General features: G+C 40.7%; 1 protein-coding gene across 1 annotated transcript in view; it reads left to right on the top strand.

The window, feature by feature from the left end:
* LOC106953580 (eukaryotic translation initiation factor 3 subunit H) overlaps nt 1–11855 on the top strand; it is an 83645-nt gene extending 71790 nt beyond the window's left edge. The window contains exons 6-8 of the mRNA XM_015042456.1: nt 4177–4297; nt 10967–11099; nt 11575–11855. Of these exons, the coding sequence (XP_014897942.1) occupies nt 4177–4297; nt 10967–11099; nt 11575–11669 (349 nt within the window). The 3' untranslated portion in view covers nt 11670–11855. The remainder of the gene's footprint in view (nt 1–4176; nt 4298–10966; nt 11100–11574) is intronic.
* The last annotated feature ends 642 nt before the right edge of the window (nt 11856–12497 follow it).

Here is a 12497-nt window from a genome sequence, read left to right as displayed (position 1 = left end):
AGCGAAAGAGGAAGATAAAGAAATGAGGAAAAGCAGGACGATGTGGGGAAGAGTGAAGGGGGGGGGGGGGGGGGGGGCTAAACTGATCATTTTTTCCCCACACCTAAGATTTACCGTCTCACACATATCGACTGGTTTGAAACAGAAGCGAACGGTGCTTTGAGGACTCCTGTTCTGACTGCATGATTATCCATGCATACAATATTTAAACATACCACACGCATTAGCCGTCATTTCGCTTTAATAAACCAGTTTTAAGCAGGCGGTTCATGGAGGGAGCCGTTCCTTACGCAGTCGGAGGGCCACAGCAGGGAAGCGCTATCCTGTGATTTGGTCTCGAGCCACTGAGTTTTCATGTAGGAAAGCCAAACTCATCACAGCGCCCCTCACTGTTTAACACGACCGGACTGGCACCACATCAGAACGCAGAAATGACTGGCATTCCCAACCATTGTTCATTTTGAAATGCTTTTTACTCTCCAGTTCAAATTGCAAAAGTGAGCATCCCGCTTCGGAACGGGCTAAAACTGCGGCTCGCTAATGAAGTGCGCATGCAGCGTCCTCCTTTTGGCAACAGACACCTATCCCTTTAAGCAGATAATGTAATCACAGATATTAGCACGCACCTCAAGCAGGTGCAAGATTTTAATATGGGTAGTGTCACAGATAGTTGAGGCATATGAAAATAGCACCCCATAAATCATCATCAGCCCGCGTTTGCGTAATTATGCGCATGCCCGTGGTTGCTTGCAGTGCATGTTTGCATTTTAATGTGATTAAGGTGTTAGCGGTGGAAGGAGGCTGACGCTAAGCTGAGATGATCCAGAGCCGTCTTTAGGATGTGCATATTTTTGAGAGATGTGGGAGAGGGGGTTAATTTTCATGCAGTAGTGCGGTCGTTTAGTTTCTCTTTGCTGTGTGGACTCTGGCCAAACGATTTATACGTCTGACATTTTGCTCATAGTTTGAGTTGATATTAAAAGAGCAGGAGTCAGAACAATTGTGCAATATGCTTGGACTGCAGTATATTCTTGTGCCTACAAAAAAGGGACAGGAAGCATAGCAGCTTTTACTGCACACTTATCTTGCTCGTCTTTAGTAAACTAAGGATGAGGAGTTGATATTGATTAGGAATGCTAAGTAATGGGAGCAATAGAAAAGCTATTTTTTCTTTGCAGATTGCAGGTCTGCCTTTCTTGAACATTCTACCATAGTTCTGCTAATGAACATGATTTTAATGAGAGGACTTTAGCCTAATGCTAGGATCTTTGGAAAATTGCACTTAATGTTAGCAATTAGCTTTTTGTGTTAATAATGCTACTAATAATCACTAGTTCTTACAATCTTAACATCAACAATGTGTTAAGAAACTCACAGGCTCATCTTTCATTCGCTCTTTATCGTAGATGGTGTTATGTAAGTTTAACGTTGCCACTAAGTTTCTATGGCGACACTATTTAGTCAAAATTTTTCCATAGCCACCAGTTAAATGGAGTTTGAACTGATAGCATAATCAGAAATAAAATGAAGAGAACCGCTACTTCATGCTGAAAAGTTGAGATTAGGCTCATTTAATATGCATGTGCTGGGGAGGTCCATGTTTAGTGTGTCTCCATTACAACACTAGAGATTAAATATTGTTGGTTATTTGATCCAAGATGTCTTTGAAATATGAGATGAGAGACGTTTAGCAAACTAGTGGTGTCAGGTTGGAAGCTCAGTTAGCTGGAAATTCATGACTTTGGGCAGAATAAAGCCTCCAGCTCTGCATCAATATTTTGTAATCTTTCTGAGTTCTTTTTTCCACTCTTCTTTAGTTTTGGGTTTTCTCTTTGATTTCTGACTTTGTTCGCGCAATAGTTTTTTGTTTTTTTTTCCCAAAGATACTTATGAAGTGAAAAGTAACTTTCCCAGACATCTAACTTAGACTTCAATCAATGACTATTTATGTTATGTGGAGAAATGTAGGATTTAAAATAACTTTTTTTTAAAAAAAAAATCTGACCTAACAGCATGATGAAATCCATCCAGTTCAGAAAGCTCCTGACCTTTGTCTCTAAACTGGTGGGTTTAGATCATCCCACTCTTTTTTTTTTTCAACTTTGTTTGATTCCCTCCAGAGAAAGTTTAAGGGGGAAAAAATGGCAGTGGATTGCATGAAGCATCTATCTGTCAACAACAAATCTATCTAACAAAGCACTGAACCAGTTACTGAATAAAAAAGAAAATCTCCTGCTGGCAGTACGGGAATCTTGTTAGCCTGAATTTTGATATTTTGGCTACAAAACAAAAGAAAAGTTTGGAACATGGCAGCAGGGATTTTTTCTCCTGGCTGTGATTACGGAAGAATCCATCTGTCATGTAAGGTAAACTTCTGCTCCTGTCGAGCCAAAACAAACAAAATTTGTTGCCAAGAAGCATGGCACTGTAGCCCCAATAACTCTGGAAGTGTTGAGCTGTGGGTTTGTAACCCTGATGAGAAAAAAAACAAAAACCAAAACAGTGTTATCTCTGCTAATTCCCCCAAACCTACACAAAGACAGGTCATCCTGCTAGAATTTGTCAAACGGAGGTAGGAATATGTGTTTTCGCAGTAACATGCTGCATTGTGTTTCACCCAAAACCTTCATAAATGAAACAACGTAATTCAGCAGAAGAAAACATAAGAGGGATTCAAGCTATAAGCAGACCCCTGCAGCCTCGTCAAGGTTGAACCCAAGGTGCAAGGTAGAGAGACGTACTGTTCCTAAAAATCAGACGGGAGACGACTGGCATTATGTTTTGATGTTCTCCTTTTTTTCCCTCTCTCTGACATTTCTCTGTCTGAAAACGGCACTTGCACTGTAAAACCTTTGTTTTTTTTTAAGCCTCGTTCAAGTTAACAAAGAGACTATTGGAGCCAATCCTTTTTACTATGTAGACCCCAGACTCGATAAAATGTAAATCTCTCTAAATCGGAGAGATTCACAAGGTGGTTGAGGCTCAGCAGGCAGCAGCTGTTATTCTGGGAGATGCATCCATCTATCCTGACATTTCACTGACACCGACCTGAAAATTGGTCCAAATTGTCAAAGGAAATGTTTTTTTAGTAAATTTAGGTTGCATTAGTATTGTCGAAGTAGGTAAAAAGCATTTATAAAACACTTTTGAAAAACACAGTCACTTTACAGAACCAAAAACATGGAGCACATGGACGTTTAGAAACAAAGATAAACCAACAGTAGTCACATCGTAGAAAATAAAAAACAACAAAGAAGAAGTTTTAAATCATGGTTTTGATTAAAATTGGTTTACGTTTCCCCTGATATGACACACATTTGTGTTTTATAAAACATAAAAACCACGTTTAAAATTTTTAGCTCTATCCCTAAAGACACAAATCTTAAGTTATACTAAATGATTATTTGTAAATGCTTCCTTACATCTTTGCTTTCTCTGACTCCAGTTTTCAACTTACTGATACTGAAAACGACAAATGTTAGGTTGTCTTCATTCGGTAACAGCATCCACTCTGAGGAGTGTTGTTGTCATTGTGACCATTGGTATCGCGCTTTTTATGATTGAGTTTTTGAAAAGTCTTATCGTTTTTTTTATTACTATTTTAAAAAATAAGAAAGATGAATGACAATTTTAAAATACAACTAAAACCCAAATTATTCATTCCCCCAGCAGATTGAGTTTTAAAGTTAAATGTAAATCTACCGATTTGGAGCGGTTCAGCCACAGTTCAGACTCAAAACTGACGGATATAATATTTACTTTTTTTTAATACTCGACACACATTTTATCCATAGTGTTTATGAGGAAGCACATCCCCATGATCCCACTGGATCGATTTGCGTGATGTTAATCACAAAGTAAGTAGTGTAGTGGGATTTGTGGTGGCATGTTTATTGTGAATTTATGGTCTGACAGACTCTTATTATGCCTGAAAAATAAGCAAACATTCAACTCATAACCAAACATTTATCTAATGCTGTATTTATGAGGTGCAACACGCTGCGGCTGTAGTTGTAAAGTCTCTATATGCTTGTGAAATCTCTTTAAATTAAAGCGTAATGGAACTTGTCAGTAGAGACGAGGGACACGTCTCGGCTCTCGCTGACGTTTCTCACAAATTCTGTCGGGCGAGACAAAAAACCCCCCCGTCTGACACGGTTTGTCATCTCATTCCAGCAACCACTTGGAGAAGAGTCTTCAGCTTCTGATGGACAGGGTGGACGACCTGAACCAAGACATTGTCAAATATAACACCTACAGCCGCAACCTGAGCAAGCAGCAGCAGCAGAAGCACCAGGTAACTCCTGCAAGCAAACTCACACACGCCGAGGCTTTCAGGGAAGCAAAGTGCCCACACCACCCACACAGTGAGCCGGCAGGAGCAGCAGGCGCATCAGCGTACCAGCATGCACATAGAGACTCTTTCGCTCAACTATCACACGTATTTGCAAACAGATGCACCCACAGTCCCATTCTTAGCAGGAGCACAGCAGGTTTGTGTCTGTAGGATGTGGACACGACCAAAGTGAAGCTGCAATCACGGCAGGAAAGATGCAAATCCCCAGATCTGAACATCTTGTTGCGAGTGTTGCATTACTGCGCTTATTGACATCTGTGTCGAGCGAACATCAGTTTTTACACCAATTAACAGCAACAAAGATCAACACTTTTATTTATTTAATTTATTTATTTTTAGATATTTTTATCTGATATGAAGCCAAGGTCTGTTATTTCGACACTTTAAAGTAGCTGACAGGATATCACTTCAAACTCTGCCATTTAAAATGTGTTACTCCACTGAGAGCAGGATTTTAAAAAAAAGAAAGAAAAAAAAAAAGACAAGACGTCTAACTTTTTCCAGACAAATGAGCACCACCGTGACAGCTTTTCAGAGCTGTGAACTCCCCTTCAATGTGGCAAAGAGAGATATTTCTCTGAAGACTCTTATTAGCGTAATAAACTAAATGAGTGTAGGAGAAGCAAAGCGCCAGCAGTGCAAGTAAAGGCCAGGTGACGGCAAACGGTCGTCACGAATCATTTCTGTTACCTTGAGTTTACTCTGATAAGGTCGCATTGACTTGTAGCTGTCATAATGCAAACATCCCTCTTCCCACTGTAGCTACTCATGTGTGTCCACAGCAGAAGGTTAAATACTGCAGGTAAGGTTCAGAAATCATTAAGAGCAAGGAGACTGTGTGGGTGCAGGGCTGTGCAAAAGTATTCATTCCCCCAGTACTTTTCATGTTGTTTACAACAACAAAATTTGATTTATGTTATGTGGCAGGCCGGCACAAAGTAGGAATTAACTGTCAAGCAGAAGAAACTGAGTAGACTTTTTTTTTTTTTTTAAACATATACAAATCTGAAAAGTGTGGCATGCATGTTTATTTTTTGGAAAACCTATTGCAGGTCTGACTGCGTGATTTTACTTTATCTAATTTATATACAGTTCTTCAAAACAAATTTCACCTTAAAAAATAAGTCATTCTTATGTAAGACACATTTTTTGCATCCTACAAAATTAGATGCAACACTTTAAAGTACAAAGCGTGTGTTTAGTGTCACCTTCAGCATGACAAAAGAGTAAACTCACAGATATGCAGGATGTACATTTGCATTTATTTAAAACTAATAATGATAGTAATAATGATACAACTAATAATACTAATAAAATAATAGGAATTTTAATTACAAAATAATTTGTATTTATTGGATGTGTTTTTTGGTAATTTGATTTATTTGGTTACATTATTTACCCAATTAAATGTGATTAAGTAAACTTTATTTGGGTTCCTGAATAAGTCTGCACATTAATACCTGCAGCCAGCTAATAAACCATATGGAAAGGGTAGGGACTGGTAACAGACAAGTTGTTGTCGTTACAACTTCAGAAAGCATTTAGGACTTTTAAAAAATATATCGCAATCATTTTTTTTGTGCTCATCCTCGGAGGAGGAGTCTCTGTCCCTTCTCCACTCTGCTGCTGCGGTTCATAATGAATCTCACCAAGCGGCCAGACCTTCCATATAATCTCTTAACTTGACGTACTTTCATACTTTAGACCACTCTAACCTTTGAAAACTTTTTGCTTTAGAGAGTAAATGCACACTCTGCCCACCATGTTTGATTTGAAATGGTAGCATAGATGGAAACAACTAAATGGCTCGAGCCTCACTGGTTTGAAGGTAAAACACACATTCTGCTGCAGACTGAAGCACTGCAGCACTATGGAGGAAAACTGTTGTAACTTTTAGCAAAATAAAAAGATGAAATAATGAAAAAGTTAGCTATATGGGCGATACGGTCAAATCTATTAGGTAACTTAATTCTTCTTGAATTCAAATCTTGTTGTTCAAGATTAAAACCATGTATTCATGTCTTTCCACTTTTCCGCATCCCTGTCCAAAAACTACACTCACATTTCAATCAGTAGAGTGACAAAAGGCGGAGAAAGTTTCAGGAGAACAAAGACTGCTAAAAGGCTCTCCGCAAAAGCCGAGCTTGCTCTGAGCAGAAGGTGCAGCCACATCACAGCTCCGACTTGGCTTAAAAGCAGGAGCGAACGCAATTTCAGAAAAAGTAAATGCACTAACGGAGTGACAACATGCGCACGCACGCACACACAGTCTGGGTGCACATAGTGCCATCTGCAGCTACAACCTCCGCCAGTTGCATCATAAACATCTGGCAGCAAATGGAAGCCGCCAGCGTCACGCGGCAACGTGGAAACATTGTTCGAGGAAATGGCAGCATAGCAGCTCACGGTGACTCACTGGTGTGCGCACAAACATACACCTACGTCGAAACGGCTACATTATTCAGTCATTAGTCTGTGGAAGTGGAAGCGAGAAAATGTCTGAGGTATTAATGTTGATCCGGGCTGAGTCACCGCCATCGTTTTATCATCAAGTAGGGAGATAAAGTTACATCCAGCTTCTCGCCGAACCAGACAGATGAAACATGGATCCGTAACTATAGGCAGAAGTTTACGAACCCTCAAGAGGAAGCAAATGCGTTTCATCCTCGCACTTTTAGAGCATTTGAATCAGTCATTCTCCATGTTTCTTGTCTCATCAGTCTCCCAAGCTTTTCCTCTTTCACTCTTGCACCCAGACTCGTATACAATATCACACAGACAAGCCCTTCTTTTATAGTGTCAGCTTTTCCACATTTCACACGGTACCCTATTATGAACCAATAAAGCACACAGGGAAAAGGAAAGTGAGCTTCTATTAAACCTCTCAGACATCTACGCTGTGTGCCCCTTGTAATCTTGTGCTATTGACCCTGCTGCTTCCCGGACAAATGGAACCTTATTAATCATCATAGAAAGTTGCAAAAAGCCATTGCTTTTTGCAACTTTCTATGATGAAAGTTGCCTTTCATCGTAGCCTTCTGTATTTGGTAAATAACAAGATTCCTCGGCACACGCGATCCGCAGCCAACTTGGGTCCTTTTGTTGCCGGGAACGTGCGGCTCGCTCCGTTCTGATTCATTCGCATCCAAAGGAGCCCGCGCCACACTTTGCTGTCGATTAGGTATGCTGCAGTGTTTTAATCCGCTGAACTGAGGAAGCATAAATTGTGGCTAATAGAAGATTTCAGCGACAATTAAAAGATTTACCAACCCGAGGAATTATTTATTTATTTTTTTTAAGAAACATGTACAAGGCGAGCCAGAGCAGCTCAAGAAGAGAGCTTTGCCAAAGAGAGGTCGTAAAAAGTTCATCGGTTGAACCTGCCGTGACGTCTGGGTTGTTGTGCCAAAAGGAAGGTGGAAAACCGGCGGGAGGATGCGTCGGCAGTCTGAAGGGGAGGTTGTTGGTGTAAAACCAGAACACAGACGATGTGTGCTGAAATAAATTTTTGAACAGAAAAGACCTGAGCCAAAGGTGAGCGGAGGGTAATTGGGCTTAATCTAAATTGTGGCTGTTGTAAACATGCCCTCTGAGATGATTAGGGATACGATATTCACTTAATTCCTAAGCGGCTGCTAGAAGAGAACTCAAAATATTCTTGTTCGAACCAAAAGCCTGTCTTTAAGAAGTAAACCTAAGATTGATGCATCTCATATACATTAAACCAGAGGTCAGCAACCTTTATGAATTAAAGAGACATTCTGCTTTCAGGCCAGACAAAAATAATAATAAAAAAAAAGACTTAGGGTCACAAATGTCAACATGACCTTTTGAAAAAAGAAAAAAATCATGTTATTAATTTAAATAAATATCTTCTTTAGAAACATTTTTATTTTTAAAGCATTTTATCTCTAATTTTTTAGAACTAAAATAAAAATAACATTTTGCAAGAAGAGCATGAATATTTTTTTTTCTGTTGCATGGAAAATAATGAAGTGATGGAGAAGCACATAGATTGTAGTGTGACAAGAAAAACAGATCTGAAATCTTCCAGTGTCCAGTGTGTGAAAATTTAATGCAAATATTTTCAGGGGAAAAAAACCCTGTTAAAACCCTGCATTTGTTGTTATATCTATATTTGGAAGGATAGCTGGTTCTTTTTATGTTTCAGCCAAAGTTATTAAGAGCCTCTGTGGTCGGTCCAATGAGTCACACGCAGCTCCGGAGCCGCAGGTTGTAGACCCCTGCATTAAACGATGAATTTGTAGAAGTTACTAAATGACTTCTTCACTCAATTTCAAATTCATAAGATGTTAATTTTCTGCTGTATAATTCAATCTGGATGCTAATTGTAACTTGAAAGCTGACTTTGGCTGCAGTCTGAACAAGACGACCAGAGGCCCTCTCAGCTGCAAGAGGGCATTCTGACTGGGCGAGCTGACCTAACGGGAATGCACGAAACGGGGTGTGCTTGGAGAACGAGGCTGTAATCAAGCATGGTTTAGATCTGTTCCCCCAGCCCCACTTCCAAAAATAAGAAATAAAAAAAAAAAAATGCACCGCTGTTTTTACCTTCTGCATGTGGTGTTAAAAAGTCTTTTTGCACGTTTGTGACATTTCAGTGTTTCAGGTCATCAAACCAATTTAAGCATTAGTCAAAGGCAACACAAGTAAACACAAAATGTAGTTTTTAAACAAAGATGTTTATTACTAAGGCAGACCCCTGCGTGAGAGAGTTCAAGTCAACCGTTTTGTTTTGCCTTTAATTAGGAGGAGCTTATTGAAACCAGGAAATCGTCAAATTAAAGAAATTATTTTCAAATATTTTAGATGAACAGAGTGTAGCACTGCCGGTCAGATTAAATCATTCTTGACAGATGTAACAGGCTGAACATGGGATTATATCTCATGTCTTTGCTGCGTTTGTATTTGTACTTCTTAAACCACCGGCGAAACCGTGGGAAATTAGTTACTTTTGCATTCCTTAGACAACATTTATTAAAATGCTCCACACATTAAAATACGTTGTCGTTATAATTCATTCTAATGATTTTTCACGATCCTGTTTGTTTATTTATTCGTGTCCTATGGGCAGTGCGCTACGCATGTGGGCTCTTCTCTAACCAGGTTAGGCCAATTGAATTGCATAGATTATGCCAGATAATGACCGCTGATCAAACCGACATAGTTGGTAGTTATGGACTCTCACAAGCAGATTTCCTTACAGCAGGTCTACTTCTCGATCGGAGAAAATGACTTAAAATTATTGGTCATTAAAGCAGGTACAAAGTGTCCCAAACTTAAAGGGGAAAAAGTGGTTAAGTAGGTAAAATGGCATCCATCCATTAGCCGGTGTAGCACTTCGTTACCATGGGGACCTGACACAGAATGGTAGATGGAAATTTTTACTGGCCAAGAAGTCATCATAATCTGATTTCCTCCTGCTGCCTGGCCATCGAGAGACATGGCAGATGATGTTTGAAATCGTAAAATCTGAAGGAAGACTCTACTATCTTGATACGATTTTAACAATAGAAACCAGATCCTATTTTACTGAGGGCTTTTTTTTTAGAGAAGAGGGTAACGATAATAAATTACTGTTTACCTTGTTGCTTCAGCACTACAGAAACATTCCAAAACAGTCTGCAGACTGATAAAGCTGAGAACACGCCATCATGCTCAGCAGGTGCCTAAATGCTTCTAAAGTCACAGAAAGATGTAAACACTACAAAACCCAAGGAAAGATGCTGGAAGATGATTGCTTTTCATCATCAGATATGAAGCATAAACTAATTAGAGGCTCCAGTCCAACTCCGTTTCGGCACTGACTTGGTAAATGTGCTCTTTGCAGAGCAGATTGGGTGAAAAGGCGCGGAGGGCGTCTCCTTTGTTTTGCTGACATGAACACATTCGTTCGGGATTGGCGCCGGGCTTTTTGAAACTTTAATTTCCAGTAACGTTTCGACAGTTCTCGGGAACTGTAAAAGCAACTATGCGCGATACAACGGAGGAAGACGTGCGAAAAGTTTTTGCACATTTCCATTTCAGTGATGCCAGTCGTGCTGTGCCACACGGAGAGGAGGAGGAGGAAATAAAAGATCAAAAATGTTTCTGTGTTTATCTGATGAACCTGTACAGGTGCATTGTGGGATGTTTGGTTGAAAGCACTCGACTTGCTTGAACCCCAGCTACTGCCTCTGTCTGCTCCAACCTTCCTCCTCTTCGCCTTCATCTTGCCAAATTAACAAGGCTTTTAGGATCTCCAGAGACGTGGCACCTTCCTGATTTACCGAGTGTCAGCCCGCCACAAATCACTCCATTCCTGTTAGCACTTATAGCTCTTCTGTCTCCGTCTCCCCATCTCTGCTTTCATCACTTTGTTTTTCGACTTTTCTTACTTTGTGCTCTCCGACTATACGCCTCCCGCTTTTTTTTTTTCCCTTCTTCTACCGCTCTCCGCTTCCTTACCTGCTACATTTATTTTATTATTTCCTTCGGTACTCCCACATCTTCTTGTCGTCATCTCATGCTTTCCCCCCAGCCCCCAACCTCCTGCTCCCTCTACATCTGCCCCTACTAATCCTCTCCTTTGTGGGCCGCTCTCTGCAGTACCTCCAGAGGCGGCAGCAGGAGAACACCCAGCGACAGAGCAGAGGTGAGCCCCCGCTACCGGAGGAGGACATCAGCAAGTTGTTCAAGCCCCCCCAGGCGCCACCGCGCATGGATACACTGCTCATCGCAGGTATGCACACACACACACACACACCAACACTCTGAAGACTTTTGTCACCGGCATCAGAGGACCACCCCCACCTCTCCTCTCTAAATCCCATCAGCCGCCTCTGCTCAGCTCGCAGCAGCTCAGGTTCTGTTTAGCAATTATCTCTGCCATTATCTTAAAATTAACATTAATTTAAAGTTTATTGGCTGAGTCTCCAGCTCAACCGCCCCTTTTTTTCCCTGCTGTTTGACGCCTTTCAGCTCCCCGCTCCCACCCTTTCCGACAACGATCTGATCCAACCGTTTACTCCGTTCACCGCTAATTTGTTGTTGTGCTGCTTTTTTTTTTCTCTTCCCCTCCTCCGCATGTTTGTGTTTGTACAAATGCTCGTGTGTGTTTATGTACATATGCTTCCGGGGTGTGTGTGCATGCGTTTACGTGTGTGTGTGTGTGTGTGTGTGGGGGCGTGTGAATGCATGTGGCAATCCTCCAACAGGGCAAATTAACAACTACTGCCAGAACGTGAAGGAATTCACCTCGCAGAACCTCGGGAAGCTGTTCATGGCCGAGGCGCTCCAAGGCCACAACTAGAGGAGAGACGAGAGCGAAGACGCCGAAAGACAAAGGAGATGCAAAAACCACCTCGCCGCCAGCTGCAGGAGCATCACTCATCTTTTATTTTGTCAGCAGAAATCTCCAGTTTTTTTTATGCTTACATCTGGGTGAAAGCTGTGTCTGACACGTTGTTTTTGTTTCAAATAAAATCCTGCATCTCTACGTTTCCTGCCTCCTCGTGTGTTGTCACAATAAACCATCCTCTTCTAATTGGACCGACAGCAAATTGTAGAACTCAAACCTCGGGGATAGCTCTGCGTATGGCTGCTTTCCTCCAGAACGTTGACATGCTAAGCTGGAACTCCAAAATAATTACACAGGAACATTGAAGTTGTTGTTGTTGTTGCAGGGTGCTTTTTGTCTGCAGCTCAAACTTTACGAAGGTGGAATCGGTCTGTTGTGCTGCCTCCTCGTGTGGGAACAGCAGATGCCTTATAAAAAGAACGGAGGCAGAAGCATGAGTCAAAGTTGAGTGTTATTTCTAAAAGAAGTTTTAGTTGAGGCAAAGACTTTAATGGGAAAACTTCATACATTATTAAACAGGGCAATGTCTTCACAAATGGCCGACAGGGGAACTTGTGCAACCTTGTGGAATAAGTCATGACTTCCACCATTTGTCTGTAATCTCCACTGCTATCATATATATATATATATATATATATATATATATATATATATATATATATATAATAATTATTCTAGACTATTTTGTGAGATGTTTCTACGAAACTCTGACCTCCAATTTTAGACATTTTGCTTCAGTTTTATTGGTTTATGAAATCCATTCCACTCAATAAAATCGAA

The sequence above is a fragment of the Poecilia latipinna genome, unplaced genomic scaffold (genome assembly GCF_001443285.1).
Source record: "Poecilia latipinna isolate Pla-1442-1.1 unplaced genomic scaffold, P_latipinna-1.0 Scaffold590, whole genome shotgun sequence".
Lineage (NCBI taxonomy): Eukaryota > Metazoa > Chordata > Actinopteri > Cyprinodontiformes > Poeciliidae > Poecilia > Poecilia latipinna.
Note: the sequence above shows the minus strand (reverse complement) of the source record. Positions and strands in the feature narration are given on the sequence as shown.